This window comes from Chaetura pelagica, unplaced genomic scaffold, assembly GCF_000747805.2.
Source record: "Chaetura pelagica isolate M959 unplaced genomic scaffold, ChaPel_1.0 scaffold356, whole genome shotgun sequence".
Taxonomy (NCBI): domain Eukaryota; kingdom Metazoa; phylum Chordata; class Aves; order Apodiformes; family Apodidae; genus Chaetura; species Chaetura pelagica.
This window is the reverse complement of record NW_009953964.1, coordinates 5,953,963-5,974,965: the sequence shown is the minus strand read 5'-3', so window position 1 is coordinate 5,974,965 and position 21,003 is coordinate 5,953,963. Positions and strand designations below refer to the sequence as shown.

The 21,003-nt window shown below is 41.7% G+C and overlaps 1 protein-coding gene across 2 annotated transcripts in view; it reads right to left on the bottom strand.

Annotated features, from left to right (window-relative positions):
• Positions 1-20,655, bottom strand: part of LOC104392562 (neuron-specific protein family member 2) — a 34,921-nt gene extending 14,266 nt beyond the window's left edge. The window contains exons 1-2 of one of the 2 annotated variants that reach the window (XM_010001974.1): positions 20,511-20,655; positions 6,849-6,968 (exon numbers count right to left, since the gene is read on the bottom strand). In XM_010001974.1, coding sequence (XP_010000276.1) covers positions 6,849-6,968; positions 20,511-20,639 — 249 coding nt within the window. In that variant the 5' untranslated portion in view covers positions 20,640-20,655. The remainder of the gene's footprint in view (positions 1-6,848; positions 6,969-20,510) is intronic. The other variant, XM_010001975.1, reaches the window with a different exon arrangement.
• Between the last annotated feature and the right edge of the window lie 348 nt (positions 20,656-21,003).

The window sequence follows — 21,003 nt, the reverse complement described above, 5'->3', positions numbered from 1 at the left end:
GGGAAAGAGCTGCCTGATGATAGCTGGGAACTACCAAAGGCACTGAATAAGCCACCAAATCAGTGTCTGGAGACTGAAATCAACCCCTCCGCACTGACAGCTCTCCAGGTTCCTCTTTGGATGCCAGACCCAGCTCTGCCACGCCCAACACTGGTGCCAGTGCAACAAGATCCCTGAACACTATCGCTGCTCCTCCCCTGTGCCTGCCACCTTCCTGATCTTCCTCCACTTTGTCCCTTGTCCTTCTAGATGCTGTGCAGCCTGGAAACAACAGCTCAGCCACTTTAGCAATTATCACCAAAGTGAGAAAAAAATCTCTGTGTATTGGAGCGTGTTCTCTCCCTCAAGCACCACTCACATTAGTCAGTGTAATGGGATCTTTCAGCAGCCACTCTGCATCTTCCAGATAACTGATGTGATGTGGCAGTTGCCATGGTAACTTGTTATTGTTAGTATTAAAAAGCAGTAAGGAAAATTGTCCTGCTCACACTCAAAGGAGTCCTTTCTATGAGTTACTCCTGCCCTGTGGTAACTTAACAATTAAAGGAACCTTTACATTTATTTAGCTATTGAACGGGCACAATGCAAAGCCACATGCCATTTTTCTGAGATTCATTCCTTTGCAGATTAGAGGGAGAACTATCAGCGCAAAGCAACAGCCTGCAGGTGAAAGCAGAACATCCTATGAAGTTTGCTGGAATCGGGGCAGTTTGGGAAGGAGGGGAGTGGGGAGCAGAGGGAGGAATGTCACACTTGGGGCTGGATGTGTAGGCAGCAGAGCAAGGGAGAGCTGCCACCTGCCCAGCTGCAATGCTGATGTGCCCTTTAAGAACCAGGGCAGGTAGATCAATGTCTGCATTCAGGGAAATGAGGCGTTTCTCAAGGCTAAGCACGGTGCAGGCATTTGCCACACAGCAATTCTCTGCACCACACTGTCCCAGACACCTTGTGCTCACATCTCAGCAGACCTTACCCACAGAAATAAAGTCATCAAGACCTGGTCCCCACCTTCTTCCACAAGTGTACAAGCCCAGGGCTATCCTTCCCTCTGGATTGCAGTGCCTGCCATATGAGGTTGCTTCCATGACAAGATCCAGCTGAATACCCTGGGGATCCAATGGGTCAGGCTCTAGTGGTGCAAGCAGGGGAAGCGTCTCCCATTTCAGCAAAGCTGTTTCCAAAAGGAAATCAAGCCCTGGCCCAGGGAAATCTTTCTTAATTAGGAACTAAGTGTTTCAGATACTGGCGTGTTTTTGATAATGAACAATTATTGCATCAATGTCTGTTTTGTAGGGTGTGGCTGGAGACAAAATGATTTGCTTCTAAGCCTTTCACATTAGGTCACAGGAAAGTAATTGTTTCAGCATGAACATTTCAGTAACAGGAACATTTGAATGGGTCCCACTGTATTTTAAGAACCTGATGAGAAGTGTGGTGAATTATTACATCCTCTGGTTACTGGATCTGCATGTATCAGAGCAGTTTCAAGGTGGAGGGAGAAGAGGGTTGATCTAATGATAAGGAATATATTGTCACTGCATACTCAACAGGAACAGATTACATAGCCAGTGACTCTGAAAATGGATCTTGCCAACTTGTAGCAAAAAGAGTGAATTTCCCAGCCTTCTTCAGTGAAGTAATAATCAATACTTGCAGATGGTTCTTCCAGGTAGAGAAATTGCTCATAAGAAAACGTTAAATATCTCAATTTCTCCCCCATACACCCACTCCCATCTTATTCTGTTAAAGACAAGTACATGGTTTAATTATTCTAACTCTAAAAGACCAATAACTTCAACTTTCTTAAGAAAATGAACTATAAAAAGCAAATAACTGTGGAAAACTTGAGAAATCAGATAACTATGGCAGGTAACTATCACTCAGCTACTAGTCAGTAAATTATATCTCCCTGAACAGGCAGTAACTAATAGTTCTGTGGCATTTAGTGATAATAGAGGTCAAACTGGTTGCATGAGAACTTACTTGTGTAATAAAGAACAATTTGTGCAAAACCAGTAACTGGCAGGCGTGTGTCACCCTGATGCTCCGTGTTTAAGCCCATGCTGAAATACCACTTCAAGAACTTTTCTGGTGCTGTTTTGAGATAGAAAAATCTAGGCAAATTCTGGGCTAGCACAGGGCTACCTACACTCACTGGGTCTGGCTGGATCAAGCACAGTCCATCAGCAACTAATCTCCAGCTTGTTTCTTCTTTAGTGGGATGTCTGTTAACACAAGCTTCAGCTAAGTGACAGTCAAGAAAGTGTGTAGAAACCTGTTCTTCACCTTTTAAATGCTTCCAGTTGATTTCTGTTATCTGGACTGGTTGGAAGACAAAAGGGTCACTGGAAACCCTATTCTCCAGAAGTAACAAGGCTTTTCATTCAATCGATAATCTGCTTGAAAAGCAAAAGAGGGTTTTAACTCATTTCAGTACTGATAAAAAGAAACGTGAGATTGTTCTTAAAAGCTGTGACATAGGATATTACTGGCAAAAAGAAGCAGTAAGCCCTACCTCAAATGTAGAGGGTTAGTTCTGTTGTCCCACAAAGGAAAATGACAGAGTCATCACATTTGCTGACCTTTTCTAGTGCACCTTGGTGTCCTCTCTGGGTGACAAAGCATGGTAACATGCACTGTCTTCAAAGCACACAAAATGGAAGGCAAACACCAGACACTATTTGCCTCCAGACTGAGAATCCTTGGTATACATCTTTACTGCAATATAAGATCAGAAACTTCCTAGGGGGACACACTCCAAAGGCATAAATAGTCTGGAGGAGGCAAGTCTATAAATCACTGCCAGTCAGCTTACAAAAAATGTTGTCATAGCTTCTCTGTGGAGGAGTAAAACGATATAAGAAATTTCTTTTATGTACGGACGGCTCAACCATTACACTATTTTAACATCATTTCCTTGTAACCCATCTACACACAGCTATTTAAACATTTGTTATAAAGTATGTATGGGCTGACTCATCCAGCTGAAGAATAAACCTAATTGGTCAAACTTCCAGGACACAGTGTGCTGAGCTATAGAGAATCATAATCTCATCTATTAGGAGATGTGACAAGTTGCAGAAGCTATCTAAAATTCCTGGAAGAGGTAGTGTGAAATAAGAGCTGTTGCCTAGGGACAGTCTCTTCTTTATGATAATTAAAGAGCTCAGATCTGTGCTATTCTGGATGGATGAAAAATATGCATGCATAAGCTTAAGAGTCTGGCTTTGGCTTGCTCATGCGAGAAAGTTGTCTAATAATTCATTAGCCTCTTCAATAAAAGATACCCAAAAGGCAGAATAAAGGGCATCTGTGGATCTGACTGCCATGTTCATACGGTTCCAAAATTTCCCCCAGAGATCCTGCTCTTTTGTATAACTCGGCTACGTAACTCAGAAAACAAGCAAGAACTTGGGAAGAGTTTCCTTCTTCACTGAGAACATTCCAATACCAAGTGACCAGAGGTAGCGAGGAAAGAAAAGCACTTCACAGATTGAAACAGGAATGTCAAAAAAAACCCTAGAGAGGTTATTAGTGGGTGGGGAGCACAGTCATAAATATGTAGCCCAGCAGTATTTTTCCACACTCACTCATAACTCATATTCACTTGGCCCTATTTCAGTTTGAATTTATGATAACTCTAGCCTTTGGGTGAAAAATAAAATACAAGACATCTCACTTCACATTCTCCAGAATGCCAAAGAAGTTCAACAGCAGATAGAAGAGGACCTCCTGGCTATTTCTTTGTACCCTCTCACTGTCCTGTCTCTGTCCCCAGCATACAGGTACCACGTGCTGAGATGTACTGCTCCTCATACACAGATAGTAGAGCTGGAGTAGCAAAATGGCTCACTATCCAAACCCTTGAATTCATGCATTGCCATGGATTCACACTACTTGGGCAGAGGGTGGAAGAAGATGCATTTCCCACACATACTGGAAACAAACCTTGTATTTCAAGTGCACTAAACCAATGCGCCAGCTATATTTCAATGAGCTTTTGGTCTTTCCCTCCATCATTCCTCTTGTAGAAACGGGATGATTTACTTGCTTCTGCCACTGTATTGCTACCAGCATTTTAGCTCAGATATAGATGAACACTTTAATTTTAATCAGTGTGTCAGCAAAAAGGTGTGGATGATATTTCCAATGCACCACATACTGGAAGGCTATACAAAGCAACCAGCCACCAAAAGAAAATATTATTATCTCATTTGTTTTATATTTTTTTAAGCTTTTAAAAGTCTAGTCAGACTGAGATAATAACATTTCCTCTTACAAAAAACAAATATTAAATTATTTCATCAGTACCAGATAATAGGCCTGCTTATAACCAGAGGGCAGTATTTTTAATAACTTCACCAAAAATATGCACTTGTATAAAAATGTGGGGCAGTAAAAAAAAAAGTACAAAAGGTAATGAAATATCACCTATTATCTCAGCTCATTTTTGTCAGGAAATAATATTATAAACCTAATATGATACATAGAAGCCTTATGAATGGCAGGCAGGGAGAGGCTTATAGTCTTATCCAGTATTAAACAAGAGACTGAGTGATTAATAAGTTGACATTGAAGAGCAGAAAATGGAAATCATATGGACTTTAGGGAAAGGAAATAGCTTAAAAATGAAACTGTCATGCTGCCAGGCTGCATAGGAAGAGGCACAGCCCCCATGTCATCCTCAGGGAGCAGCTCAAACCTGTCAGTGCCTCCAGCTCCCTGTGCCTGCTGCTGGGCAGCCCTTGTGCACACAGAGCCAGAGTCGTGGGAGAACTGCACCCAAAACAGGAACAAGATGTTTGAATGCAACAGCAAGTTGGGGGATTGAAGGATGGAGAACAAAAAGATACCCTATAGAAGGATGAGATGAAATGATATTTATCCATAGCAGTGGATTAGGTATAATGCATCTAACTTACGGGCCTCCAGCATACACAGGGTGTAAGAATGCAAAGTTTTTGATTGCTTCTTTAAATAACAAAGCCATATCTTTGGATGGTATAAAAATTTGACCTTTTACTGACCTTCACGTTGCTCAGGGCTGCTTTAAATACCCCATGAAGCACTGTTACTTAAAATACCAACAATAATGCCATTTATTGCAGGTCACAAGCCAACACATCACTTCCAGAAGACTCTACATTTACTGTTGTTTCTAAGGCACATTGTGATTTGTTCTGTTGTTCACACTGGAAAATGTCTGTTGTGGTTTTTAAGACTGTGGTTTTTAAAACTGTAGCCAATTCATTGTTTACTTTACCAGTGCCACCAACAGAGAGTCACTACTGGTGGCAAACAGGTACTACACACGCAATCAGATCAGCGAGGAATTCAGTCAAAATCAACAGCATCCAAGCCCCTGGAAAGTAATTTAGATCACAGTATCTAATGTCTACTGAAAAAATCCCAAACAAACAACAAAAAGCTATAAACTTTCATTCACAGATCTCTTATGAATAACTTATGGCTTTAAATATCCTGGATGAAAGCAACAGAATTGTCCTTGTGAAACATACGCTTGTGTATTTCTGGAAGAAAACAACATAAATGCCCTTCTGTAGTGCTCCAGGAGAGAAGAACTAAACATTTCTCCTTCTAGTGAGTTAAAACAAGTCTTATCTTGAAGTTTATCAAGGAGGAATAGTAACAATTTTTCCTGCATGACATTAAAATTTAAAAAGTGATCGTTTTCTTCTAAATTGCTAGAAAATAATTATAATAAACTTTTCTATTTCTTGCAAAACTAAGAACAACTGGGCCAGCTGAAAGATGATTCAGTTCCTTGAGTCAATCCCTCTTAATTGTCAAGGATTATACCCTTGTATAAACATTTATAAACACAATCCTAGCTTTTCAAGGAGCAGCACTATATCTAGGCATTGCTTAGTATTCATGTTTTCCACTTAAATCATTGATATTTCCTCTGACTTCAGAAATGTGAAATCAGATCTCACATTTTTATCACTCCCATGGTCTGTGGTTTAGGAAAAGCATCATATCTTCTCAATGAAAAAGGAGAAAACACTAAGAGCTATATGCTTGGAGTCTAATTTTAGGAGGAACTGAGGCATTCTAATATGCTGCAGTCAACAGGAACTGAAGGCACTCAATAATTCATGAGTTTCTTTCCATGTTTGAGTAGAGCCTATTGAAAATTTGTTAGGGAAACGATTTTCATCAGAAAATTCCAATCCTGTGAACCAAAACTGCTTACAGAACAGGATATGCTTGGACACTTGTTTAATAGCTCTTCCTTTATCCACCTCGAAATATAACTATACAACAATATTTTAAATTATAAAAGGGTTTCCTGACTACAAAACAAAAGAATTTTAAAGTATTTAACAAATTGTTTGAATTAATCTTCACTGTGATTTAAACACAAATGTTTGAGGGGGAAAAAAAAAAAAAAAAAAAAAAAAAAAGATCTGAACATGCTTTACTTTCAGTTTGGGTTGGAAACCATTTTCAATACTTCTTCCTGGGAAAAGAAAATAATTTGTTACTGTAGATCTAGTTATGAAGGTATTTTCATGCCTGCACTAAAAAAAAAAAAAAAGATCTGAACATGCTTTACTTTCAGTTTGGGTTGGAAAACATTTTCAATACTTCTTCCTGGGAAAAGAAAATAATTTGTTACTGTAGATCTAGTTATGAAGGTATTTTCATGCCTGCACTAAAAAAAAAAAAAAAAAAAAAGCTTTACACTCCTGCTGATAAACCTTTCTTTGACCCTAGTGATGTGTGGAGTGTTGAATTTGTTATGTCTTTACTGTCACTTTGATTCAGTTATTTTAAAATGAATGCCCTTTGCATCAGAAGGCAGCAGAATAACCATTTCTTACCTTTAGTCTTTCTGTTACACCATCAGTGAAACTGACTGTGAATTCAGCAATTTTGGGCACTCTGAGTTTTCCTTTGTTCTTCTGGTCAGGCTGATACTCTGTTCTTGTTTTCACAATAACCTGGAAAATAGCAGCAATTTTAAGGTTTCTGCACACAGCATACGCTTTAGTTTTTTGTTGTTATCTAATCAGTATAAACCATCACCTGGACCTACACAGGTTTCTTAGCAACATACATTAACACAAACATACACTCAGAAACTAAAAGAGCCACATGAATAGTCAAGCAGACATATAGATATAAGACAGTGAGCTCATCATATTGAGCCTTAAAATAGCTGCCAGCAAAACGTTTAATATCCACTTTTGTTAAGGCCAGGTATTTGTATCTTGTGTTAAAAAGGCAGAACATGGAGAATAACAGCTCGTCCTAAAGAAAAGCCTCACTTATTAAAGCCCTGTCCTAACAAGCTCCACTGAAGCCAACTTAAATTTAGACTATTTTGTGTCTCATTTATTCAGGCTCCATATTGTCAATATTAATCTCACAATATCACCTTGGGTTTTCCCCAGATGATGTCAGTGTCATTTGCTGACTAATCTTACAAAAAAGAGGTGTCTTATGCCAATGGAGAAGCCGTAAGTGACTTTTGAATTACCAAAATTGCATTGTCAATCTCCATTAAATTAATTTGTAACCCAGAATGACCCTAAAAATTTAGGGTAAAATCCACCCACTGCAAACACAGAAATGGTAACACACACTGCCAGCTGCTCCCTGAGGGGATAAGCATCAGGGCTGTCCTCTGACACTAACAGCCCTTCAGAGGAGCCAGAGTACCCATCCCATTATACATGAGAATCTTAAAAGACTACCCATGCATGAGCCTGTGCAGCTAACAGCAGTGTGAGAGCATGGCAGCACAGCCACACTGTCTCTATTTGGTTAATGCAAGAGAAGACAAAATGGTCCCATCTCCAGCACTGGGCAGGAGCCAGAGCTCATCCCTGTAGAGGGCCTGTGGCTGTCAGGACATCCCACTGTGCCTCTGCACAGGATTCAATCCAGGACAGCAGCTCAGGGTAGTTTGCCAGGTTGAACAGAAAAGGATAGGAAGAACATCAAAACTCTCAATCCCAGGGCCAACATTTCCTCTTTTTGGCCTTCCATTCTGAGCTGCAGGCCTATGCAGCAATCAGCCTTGCCAAGGTGAAAATTAAATACTCCCGGAGCAGTAACTGGTTCATATCAGACTGACAAGAGTGACTGTAAAGCTCTTTGTTAGAAACAAAAAGTCTTGAAGGATTGAAAAAGATTAAGTGATGCACAAGGTTGAGTTACCAGCTAATGAACTTATTTCCAAATGAAGACAGCAAAGTCTGGTTTGGACCAAAGAAAACCCCAGGTATTTAATCCTCCTGCACTTAATGCCATGTGAAAATCCAAGTGAGAGCAAATCAGCGTGGCGTCATAAGCCAATTTTCTGGATTCAAATGCAAATCATTAAAGGCTGATGAATATTTACATCCTTCAGCAAATCCCTCTCAATAATACTTACTACAGTAGCATTTGCAACATTAAGACTGGAAAAAAAGAGGGGAAAGAAAGTCACCCAAATATTTTTGTATTAGCATTTTGGAACTCAGGAATTCTGATCACACAACATAGACAATGGGATATGACACATGGAGACAACCTTGATTCCACAGGTTTGGGATGAATCCTAACCCTGCTCTGACCCTGCTATTGAACCTAATTCAAATACGCTCTCAAATGCAGCCCAGCACACTGCCAACCAAAGAAACCAAAGATCCCTTTCCACACAAGACAAACTGGCCCAGGTTAGCTCTGAGTTGTGAACAATCAGTAACTTCATTTTCTCACTCAAAAGGAGGCAAGAGTGCTCAGGACTCTATGAGCTGGCCCCTAGCTTTCCAGCCTCCCTGTTGGCCTTTTGTACACCCAGTACCAGTAAATTACAGTATTAGCCACTAACAGCTGCCAGTGTTCAGAAATGGCACGCATTCTGTTTTCAAACCCACCAGTCACAATACCCTGTTCTCCCAAATTCACACTTCCTGCTTCATCTCAGTTGCAGACAAAATCTTTAAATATGCATTATACCTTCTCCACAAACTCCAGTGATAGGTTTTAATGAAGGACCATGATGCCAGAATATAAGGAAAAAAAACAAACTTAAAAGCTTTGTTTCTTGATATAATTTTATATTCTTCTATTCTTTGTCATTAATGCCAGTTTTCTTATGAGTATTTTTTACCTGTTGTTACGTTCAACCAATAATGATACAAGCAGAAAAGTTTGAATTCTGCCGTCAACAGGGATACAGCACGAGACTGAAAGTCAGCCCACATGGCCCTTCACGAGCACCAGATCCAAGTCCAGCAGCAATGCCTGGCACCTCTGTGAATAAGGAAGTGAGCACAGTCCCCTGCCAGATCAGAAGCTACTTGAAAGCCAATTTGCTGACTGTGCCAGCAGCGAGATGTGTGTGTGCACAGAGCCAAACCTGCTGGTCAGTGTTTTGCTGAGAAATTTGCAGTGGTATCAAAAATGCCTTAGAAGAGGAGGTAGGAAGTACCTTTGATAAATGCCTTTTGGCATTGCAAAAGCTAAGTATCTGCTCTCCAGAAGTATCTTTGTCAGACACCTGATGGAATTATTCAGCAGAAGAAAGACAGTAAGGTCTCTTGAAAGGAGAGCACAAGAAAAAAAAAGACAAAGCACAAACAGAAAATTGAAAACCTGTAGTGTGGGCCTTCCATGCAATATTGTAGCAGTAACAATAAAAATACAATTTTGCTGAGAGCACAGAGTGCACATTTAGAACAGAGCTACCTCTTGTTCAGTCACTTACAGTCTAAATAAATAAGCCTAAGCATGGGTAACAAATCTGCAGCAACATTCACGCCCTCTCCATCCAACAAGCTGCCATCAGGAAGCCCACACAAATGCTTCTAGAAATTGTGTTCATCACACTCCTTGAGCCTCCTGCACAAGTGAGACCATCTCAGCCAGGGCTACCTCAGCAATGTCCAGAGACAGGAGTGAACACTGACAGGTGGCAGCACACAGATACACACACATCCCACACACAGTTTTTAGCAGAGCCTTTGCTACACCAACAGCCTCCCAGGTATGTGTCAGTTGTGAGTGTCTGAAATAAGTCTAAATGAGAATCAGTCAAAACGCAATATAACTTTTCTAAAAGCATCAAGTATTAATCTAAGTGCAAATTTAGACATTTAGTAATGAAGCTTACAGGGAAAAATTTCAGTATTTTTTTGCATTGCTGGTTTTTGCTATTCTGGTTGAAGGTTCTATTTTCTAGTTTTCTGATTTGGGTGGGAAAGAAGATTTGTCTTCCTCCATTCACTGTCATCACTCCTTTTTCACCTTTTCTTTCCATTTTGTCACCGAGAAAAAAAAATCCTGGCAGTGAAGTCTTCCAAAAATTCAAATCAAATTGCTGTTAGATGTACAGGAATAAAAATCCCATGGAATCCACAGTCAGTGCAACAATCAGCCCTCATTTATCACTGGCTGCCCCAGAGCAGTTCCACCAGAGCCCAGGATCCCACTGGTTCAATGCAAACAAGGTACATTCATCTCAGACCACGACAGGTTTCCTGGGAGAGCTACTGGCGTTTATTACAAACCACAGCAAACAGAATGATTCCCATTCCCTCTTCTCATCTGTTCTGCAGCTTTGCTGAGTTCAGCAGAGTTATTCTTGATTGAAATCAGTGAAAGGGAATATAAAATTGGGGTCCTGTGTAGGTTGCAATTCAAAGCAAACTGGAGTGAAAGAAACGCCCAGCTCCTCATTCTCTTTTCTGCAATGCTGTTACAGTGGAAATGAACTGCTGTGAGGGGGCAACTTCCACAGCTGGCAGCAGTGCTCGGCTGTGCTCTGGCTCCCTGAGTACAGACAATAAATGCAAACAATTGAGTCAGTGCTTAAATGGACAACTAGTCTCTTGAATACTCCAAAAAAAAGACAATTAGCCCCCTCTCCACCCCCATTGCAGCAACACCATTTTGCCCATTCTTTGCACCCTTCTCTTACCTCCTGCATGCTTCCTAAGGCTTGTCTTATCTCACAGTCTTCATGGTGAGAAGGGTTTGGCTGATTTAGATTGGCATCCCTAACCATGCGCTTACTAGGGCAGAGAGTTATTTTTACTGTTGTTCTCATCATCATCATTGTGAAGCAACCTGACCAACTGCAAATGAATATTAAAAAGCAGGAACAGTCTTATCAGCTTTTTGGATGGTCTGAACCTTTACAATTGCTGGATAAATACCCTTTGAACTTACCTGGACACTTGTCAGTCCTTGTGTTTCATTATCTAGGCCCTGATTCAGCACCAGTTTATGCCTGTGCCTCATTTCATGTGTTGTGATTGTCCAGCAAAGAGCACAGCTTCCCTGGCAGATCAGCCCAGCCCAGCCTATCTACAGCGCTTTAAAGCCAGTACTCTGGATGGAGTCTAGAAGAATACTAGCTCAGGGGATCTCCAAGAAAATTATGTTGCTGCTGTAACCTGTTCTTAAAGTTTTCACACTATCTCCCAGGCAGCCTCCACCTTTAAACTTCAGAGAGACTGTGCTGTTTATGGCAGAGACAATAAAGGAGACACAAAACCTGGGACTTTCTTAATTTTTACATCCAAAATAAAACTGTTGTTTGAGAGTTGCTCCCTAGCTGAAGTCTGTGGACCAACTGTAAGAACACAAGAAGAGAAAAGGGCTTCCACAGAGCAACAAAAAGACACATTTAATTATGGGAATCCACACTGCCAGTTCTTGCAGCTTACTCCAAAACTAAGTTTATTTAGCATTTGAACTCATTAACTTCCAATTCAGTGAAGCACTTAAGCATGCAAGTAGTCCTATTAACATCAGCAAGATTAGTCAGATATTCAACACTAAGTGTGCATTTAAGTGTTTGGGCCACATCAGAGTTTAAACTGGCTCAAATCACCTTCCCACATCCAGCTGTAACACTGGTGCTCAGGACTCCTGTAGCATTCCTCAGCAAGACCACTTAAAGCATTTTACATAGCAGCATGACCCCACTACCCCCATATTAGTAACGTAAGAGTAGGGAGAGAAAAAAAAAAAAAAGCTTAGTAATGTGCTGAGTCACACCAGCAATGGGTGTTTGAGTCAGGAAGACAGACCATGGCTCACTGGTACTTACAGTGTGCTGTGTTTTCTCAGGCTTTCATTAACTGAATGATAACAGAAGCTCCAGCACATTCTACATATTAATTAATTATAACATTTTTAGGATGAGGGGCTAGCACCAGATCTGGGTGGGTACAAAGTCAGACACTTCAGAAAATGGCAACTCCCTGTCCTCAACCATCTTAGGTGAGCACATGTAGCAATACTCTCCATGTCTTGAAAAGTTTTTATTTTCTGTTCTCTTTCTTGTGTCTTCTGGTTCCTCATTCCATTCCCTCAAATGCTTTTCTGCAAAAGCTCAGTAGCAGTCTATAGAGAATGGCCTGTAAAAGTTTTAAAAACCCAAACACTACAGGACAAAAAGCCACATCTATCATGCTGCTCCACACAAGCACGATTTTTTTTCTAATGATGCTGTTTGCTGATACATTTATCGAGTTCCAAACATAAATGCATGTATTATTCTAGGCTTAATGCTAGTGACACCACTGGAATCAATAGAAAACCTTTCCTCAGCTTTAATGAATGCAGGACCAGGCACCCTCTCTGTAGTGATGCTTTGGCAAATTATAGGTGTGCTGAGGTGAGAAACAATAGATGAGAGTCTGCCTACACCAGCAGGAAATCCATCATCGACAACCTTGGGAAAGTAAAGAGTAGGAGAGTGCTGGGAAATCTAGAGATTTTGGTGCTGAAAGAAAAAAGAATGCAAGCTTCTAACCAAGTGGACTATATTAAAAGCATTTGCTTTCAGGAAGAAGAAGCAAAGTAGACGTGAAATGTGACAAATGGAAAAATATCACATTAAGCATGGCACCTTAAAAAGGATTTTCCTGCAATAGGATGAAGTAAGTGTTTCAGAAAACGAACTGATAAATTCTGAGGCTTGTCTCAGACTGGCTAAATGTAACATCATTTATTGCCACTTTATATTTGCGTTTGAGCTCTATGGTTTTCTCTGAAGAAATGAGTAATAATATTTAACATAACTGGCATTGTGAAAACTTTAAATTATTCATTTGGAAAAGGACATGCAGCCCTGCTGTAATTCCCACTTCACTGCCACAGTGCATGTAATATATGAGGTTCAGGTGCTGCAAAGTGCAAACCATAAAAATTTAAAATACTACTTCCCGGGATTATTAATAATGAAAAGTCTCTCACTCAGAGTGGCCTTCAGATTGACAGAAGAGATAAACAAAATGTGTTTCTCCTCTCAAGGAAAAAGGATTCCTCCAGGTTCAAAGCTGGACTTTCTAGTCCCACAAAATGGTTATAACACATCCGTCAGTTTCCATGTGGATTAATCACACTCACTTTTAAATAAAAATGAGACTCTTGGCTTCCAAAGACATGACTTTCTTCATTCCTTGCAGAAAGAGAACAGAAAATATACACTTATCACTGTTACCAACATTGTGCTCTCCTTTGCCTTCATTACTCAACTGAGTATCAATAGCTGAGAAGGACCTCAGACTGTGTCCCAGCTGCTGGATGCTGCCTGGGTTACTGAGGATGGCAAGATGGTGACCCCAGTCTTGGCACTAAATATGCTCTGACTGAGTCAGTTTCTAGGCTTACGTGCTACAAGCCAAGGGATGGCTACAATTCACCACCTGCTTGCACAAAAAATTCTCCACTTATTTGCAAGCTCTAATCCTCACACACAGCCAGCTTCAAAGAGCAGATGAGATCTGCACGTTGCCAACAGTAGCTGAAGTTAAAATACTTAGCATTAAAAGAGTATAGGAAAAGAGATGGGAAAATCATGTTTCAGGGCTTAAAACATCTCTTTCTTTCCAGGCTTAGGATGAAACATTAATTGACATGAGTAGTTCCACACTTACTGCAGTATGTCCTGTCCCTCCTTCTGACTCTTGCACTGGCTACAGCTAGAAATAAGACATGTTAGACTGGATAGGTTAGTAATCTGAGAGTACCTGGTCGTCACCATGCTTCAAATTACTAGATTTTTAGAAATTAGGTCTTTAAAAACTTTCTCAAATAATCATGACCATGTCCCCATCCTATGAACATAACTCAGCAGGCAGACTGATAAATCTACGGGATGTATGTAATGGAAGTCCCTGTGGCATCCTATTCACTATTTTAATACAAAAAATGCCTGAATATCAAGCAGAGATCAAACAAAATAAATAAATAACAAATAGAAAAAATACCAAACCACACAAAACATTGGAAATTTAAGAAAAGGATGCCCAAGGATCAAATCCATAGTCAATGAAGAAAGCCACATTCAGTAGAAACACTGTGCTTTTTTTTTTTCCCCTATATCAGCTCATCCAGTAGGTTTTGTGCTGGAAATGAGTTTCACAGAGGGTGGTAGGAAAAAAGTGGTCCCCTGAATCAGTGCCAGGAGGATATTCCAGGCATAAGGAACATCACAAAAGGACAAAGACAGCAAATGTAATCAGCCCTGGCATCACCGATGAAAGGCTGCACAGAATCCAAAGGCTGCACTGGGAGCTGAAAGCAGCTGAGGAAGGAAAGCCACAGCTTGCAAACACAAAGGGAGCCTGGAAATTATTCAGCTAAGTCTCCCTACAAATCCCTGGGTGACTATAACCATGAGGAACCCACAGGAGGCTGGGAAGGGGTGACAAAAATTGATTTCACTAGGTTCAGCCAGGAGATGCTAAAGCAAAGCAGACAAAAGAATCAATCAGCTGCAGTGATGGCAAATTGGCCAGAGTAAATTAGCAGAGCTTCACCGATTTAATCTGAACTACACTGATTTACACTAGTAAAGAATCTTGCCCAGTCTTACTTTCCAGAGCAGTAAGTAAGTGGTATGTGGGGTTCACTTCATGGTCTTGCTGAAGTAACTTCCACCTGCAGCAATGGGTTTTCATGTTAGAAAAAATAATAGATCGCAACAGGCTTAGCTAAACATCCATACCCCAACACACTTCTCCTATGTCCATTTCTGCTGTTTCTGCAGAATGCAGCTCTAAGAATTGCAGTGCAGGCAGAACTGGGTTTTAGAGAGGCAACAGAGCTCACAAAACCAGACCTGAGCAAGCTTTAAACAACCTAATTCAGACACCGATAGCAGCACAGGTAAGGAGGGAAATTTCTTCCCAGGCTACACAAATCCTGAGACTGCACACTCAAGAGCTGCAGCAGCAGCACATTATCTGTATGCAAGAGAGGCAGTTGAGTGCTAGCCCGGGTGTCTGCAAAGGCTGGTAGCACACGCGTGGCTGCAGCACAGCTCTGCCACCAGCATATCGCCTGCACGCTAACTGCTCGGGGGCTGTCGGGGAAGGCCAGCCCGACATGGCTGTGGACAAAGAAGAGGGTCATCAACTGCCAGGAACATCAAGTACAGCTGTCCAAGACATACCAACAAAATCAAAAAGGTTACCCCAGAAACCCTGCCGTGCTGGAGCGAGTGTTGCTGCAAATATTTATTACAGCTTAATAAGTAGAGGCGGTGTTTACATTCAGATACACATTTAGAGGACAAATGGATTTGCACAGTGCGAGAGGGGGACAAATGGCACAGGAGAGGAAGGCTCAGACTTCAGTATTTGTGGGGATTAGGCAGAGTATCCTAAGAAGAGAAATGAAAGGATGGGGGAAGGCTCAACAGCCTGCCTGTCTTTTTATTTGTAATGCTCTCTTTTTATTCCCTTCCTTTCTTTTATTCACACTTCCTTTCCCTTTGCATCCTCATCCTCCTTTTTACTCTTCCTTCCTTCCTTCAGCTGCCACAATTACTAGCCCTGCCCTGTCTCTCCTTTCACCACTTGCTCCATTCCATCAAACTCACCGGCAGTATGAGTAGGAGCACAGAGGCTTGTCCTTGGCCACCTGAGGAGCCCTCCCAGGCAGTGGCCAGGGGGACAGAGATGCCTTTGCCCCCACCTGCAGCAACAGCCCCCCAAAAGCAGCCCCACGCTGCCCTGACAGCCTTGGGGCTGCTGAGGGCTGATGGCAGGCTGACAGCAATATTTCAGGACAGAGCTGCAATTAGTCCCCTAGGTACAAAAGCACTCATCCAGTGTACTATTAATTATGCCTGCTCAGCTGGCCAGGACAAAACATTATTTTCTGTTAAACCAGTAGGGACAGGGCTGTGAACACAGGGACCCTCCAATTTTCAGGAACTCTTGGTTATTCTCTGTAAACGCAGCCTCAGCCACTCAGAGCAGCCAAGGAGGGCGAGGGGCAGAAGCATGAGATGGGAAAAGCACTGAAGAGAGCAGTTACATCTATGTTTTTTTACCTTGGGTTGGACAGCCGGAATTTGTCACCAGATAAATTACTTCTCAAGCCTCCAGATGCATTCAAAATAAAGAACAATGGACCACATGATAAGCCTTCTGCAGCTTTCCCCACAAAAGAGATGCCGGATGTTTTTTTCAGCCCCAACAATAGCTTTCATGCACTTTTGTGTCATGTATAATTAGGATTTTTGCTGCCAGAACACAGGCATTTCCTGCTGGACTATGCTGAAGCGAGCCTACGAGACCAAGGGGTCCCCAGTTGTTGGTCTCATTCTAAATTTCAGTGAAACAGTATGATCCCTGAAAAGCTGTGTATCTTTTAGCGTTATCATTGAAGAGACACATAATTACAGTCAAAGCACTTTGTGTGTGCCTAGGAAAACAAGTGAACAGCTAGCCTCTTCCCTTCAGTCCTAAAAGAAAGAGAGAAAAAGAAGACTTGTTTTTCTTTGCTTTTTAAAATAGAAGAAATTAAATTCAGAGACACAAAAAGCCAGGTCAAGGGTTTGTCACCAGTGATGGCTGCTATTCCTGTTACATGGTTGAATTTCAGCAAAAAGGCCACACAAAAAATAAGAGCACCTGTCTCCGCCTTCTGCAAATGCTGCCCCTGCAAGAGAACAGGAGGCAAGGGAAATGTTTGAAGATAGTCAATAAATAAAAATACGCAGCAGGCTTAGCACCCTAGGGGAGAAATTACTGTCCTGGGTATATTTCTCCCCTTGCAGCCATACAACTGCTGATAGAACAACGAGAAGGCTGATGCTGCAGGAAGAATAGCATGAGCCTTGGGAGGAGACATCCTCATTTGGTGGAAAAAGAAATAGTCCAGCAGCCAATAATCATATAAAAAAGGTTGCCAAATTCAAGCTTCCTGAATTCCTGCCTGCATTTTTCCAACAGTATCAAGGTGAAAGTCAGAAGGAGCTGATATGCTGACAGCACTTTGAAAAACAAGCCTGCTAGGAAAGTATCCCCAAAAGGACAGACAGTAAGCTTAATCATACTTTTAAGAAAGCGTTTCCCCCGTTACCCCTCACATGATTTCTTATAATTAAGGAACCATTAAGAGAGGGGCTTCAGGGATTACATCAAATGAGCAAAAGTCTCTTCTTTTTTTTTTTTTTCTTTGTATCCTTTTGCTGAAAGGAGACCTAGACACAGGAAACACTTTGAAAGAGTTGAAGCTATGGAAACACCTGCAGAGGTTAATTCTGAGAGCCACTTTGAACAACTCTCAAGTGATCCAATTACGAAGATGTCCCTAAAATAAAGAAAAATCAGGTATTTAAAGGCCTTAACAGACAATTTTCAATCTGTAGATTTCATAGGCTTTGTGCAGGGCTTTTAAGGATCTGCAAAGGTAAGTATGCTCACAGACAACAGGTTTGTTTTTCTTCCTGCACGCTGATGTCTACAACTCAGCTGGAAAAAGCCTATAAATTAACAGAGCTTGCAAACCTTTGCCATGGAATACACATACACCAGGTGAAGGCAACTACTGCACACTGGTAACAACAGCACCTGGGGTGCCTCCCACAGACCTAGTATCACTAGCCAAAGTCTGTGCTGCTCCTTCACCAGACAGAGTGAAACTGCAGCAAGCACTCAGCCCCAAGCTGCTGTCAAACCCCCTTGCTCTGGTTTTGATGCACCCTGGATTGCCCCAGACCCAAGGTTAGATCCGGGTTGAAATCTCGTATTGTCTTAAATGAAGATACCCTCTAACGGTGCAGAGAAGCCCAGAAAAAGCAGTATTTAGCATGGTATTTTTCGATCTCTCATTTTTTATTGTTGAGACTTCACTTACAGGAGAATGCCAGGGCGCAGCAGCTCTTTGTTGCTGTGGCAAAGGAGATGCGATTGGCAGCAGCGGCGGGGCAGGCAGGGAGCAGGGCCGGCAGCATTGCCTCCTGGTGGATCAGCGAGAGCGAGCAGCAACGCCTTTGCGTTTCAGAAAACCAACACTCACACCCCACCACCAACGCTGATTTAGCTCTGGTCGTTTATGCCACATCCCATGCACGAGGCATAGAAAGCACCTTGGCTTGTGTTTTCACTCTCCCGAGCTAAAAATCAGCTGCTGGCAAGTTTAAGGAATGGAGAGAAAAAACTGTCAGATCGATTTTAGAGGGGTTTTTTTCTAACCCTGCCTTCTGGCTGCAAGGGAAGTCCAAACAAGAATACACTCTGAAAGGCTTGAAATCCATGTCTACTCTTCCTCAAGCTGACAGTCTAACTGAATTCAGTAACAGCTTTGGTTTCCTACATGCAAAGCTGAAATTTCCCCCCCTCACTTAACCTTTGTGCAAGCTTTTCACCTGAGGCTCGACTCCTTATTAGCAGGTCTTTTAAGAGACCTTCTGCTCTAGGGTGAAGACCCCAACAGAATCTATTCTACAAAGAGCAAAGGAAACAGTGTGTGAATTATTTTGCTTTTATCATAAAAAAGCCTCTCCTTCTTGCTAATAGATCTCCAGCCCGTTAACTCCAGCTCCTGTGTGCAGGCCCACTGCACATAGGAGCTGAACCACAGCCTGCAGAATCAATACCATTGACTCCAATGAGTTCTGAATCACATTTAGCAGTCTTGGAGATACATCCCACTCCTCCAGCAAAGAAAAATATGGATGTCAGTAGATGCACTGACAGTAATGTATGCTAATGAAGGTAATGTCACCTAACAACATGTGAATTATTGATGTAGGCATGTTTAAACAGAAAAATCAGCAAGGAATTGCACCAGACCAATACAACTCCAGTGTTTGTTCACCAACAGGCAATTGGAACGAGGTGGTTGTGAGAACACTCATTACCACTTTATTAGCTTGAAAGGATTTTCATTAGGTTATCCATGTCTTACCTTATACATGAGTCATTTAAATTTCACTGTGTTATCTGAATGAGCCATCTGTACTAGCATCAAATGAGTTACTTTTACACATTAATAGTTTGCCTGAATTATTTTCCTTAATCTTATTTATCAGAGTCATAGATAAGGGCCAGTTTAGTCTCTCATTCACAACAATACATGGAATTGTAACTCCTGAAAGCAGTAGAGCTGTTCCTGATTGCCATGAGGCACATGGAGAATGAAACTAGCTCCTTTGTCTGGCACAGCTCTGGTTCCCAGGCTGTCAAGGCAGTTGATTCAGCTGTATCATAAAATAAACATAGCTTATTTTATGATTTTATTTTTGTATCTTGGCAGTTCTGTCACATCCATCATTGTGTTCTCCTAATGTATTTAAATAAAATTTATTTTGTACTACAGTGAAAGCAGGATATATGTACAATGATAATCGGTGTTAATTTCACTATTATTCCATTACCCTGTGAGATCTAATCATTCTGTCTGTACTTCTGGGTGAGTTGGCTCCATCTCTGTGGTATCTGGGAACTACATTGCAGACAGGTTTTGTTTTTGTAAGGACTGTTGGGGAATACAGATTTTTATGGTCTCATCACATCCTCACCAGCTTATATTGATACGCAGCATCACTGCATGGACAGAGACAAAAGCTTTCCTAGCAAAGTCTGCATCTAAAAATCCCCGACCACCAAACCACAGCCAAGCATTGATGCACATTTCTGACATTTCAGTGCTGCATTCAGTTCTGAGAGCCTTGAGGTGGGCAGAGGAGAAGCTGTCCCCCGGCTGGAGCCAATCGGGAAAACAGGGCCCTGGATTGCTCCATCACCACCCCGGGCATGGGGGAACTCATCTGCTCTCTTCAGAGACATCAGCATCCTCTGTGCCCAAGTAAGCTTTGCAAAGCCATGGAAAAGAAAACAAACCTTAACTGAGATAATTAAAATAGCTGCTTATTTCAGAAGAGTTATTGCATTAACTCTCAATAAAGGCAATCAATCTGACTGATAAAAACAACAACACATTGTAAACTGCTCCTCAATTTCTCCATCACTTGCAAGAGAAACACACTAAGCCTTCTTCAGCTGTATTTACCAAGGAATATTTGGGGGCTTTTTAAGGGAAGGATTCAAGGAACAACTGTGTGCTTATTTGACACGTTAAAACAGATAAAAGCGCAACAAAAGACAACCTCTTTTTATAAATTGAATAGTCACTGTGCCACAGTTCATATCATCAGAGACCAGTAAGCCCCCAAAGCAGTGAAGGGAAGAGGCAGGTCTGTGTGTGTAATCATGCAGGAACACCACTGGATTTTGTTTTACCTTTTCCGGAGCCGGGAACTGCAGGTGATTTACTTCCAAAGGTGTGATCAAAGGAACTGTCTGAAAACCATCTTCGTTAGATGGTGGTTTGTTGTTCTTGTCGTTCAAATTACTCCCCAGCTTCACCATTCTTGGACCTTGCTTTCCAGACCTAAAACCGGCAAGATAATCAATGTCACCAGGAGAGAGGGAAAGGGAGGATTGCTGCTGTACCCTGCTCAGCTTCACTTCGTATTATTGGCTACCTGGGCTTTGATACCTGAGTTTCTAGACACCCCCTCCCCCCAATACCACCCCACCACCTGAGTTCACACATGCATCTCACCATGCCCTATGCAGACACCCCACAAATACCCCTGCAAAAACCTCTGCGCTGAGCCCAAATAGAGCCCCTCCCTTCCAGACCCCAACAATCAGCACCTCCCCTAACATACAGAAACCCCCCAACAATCAGCACCCCCCAACAAACAGCACCCCCCCAACAATCAGCACC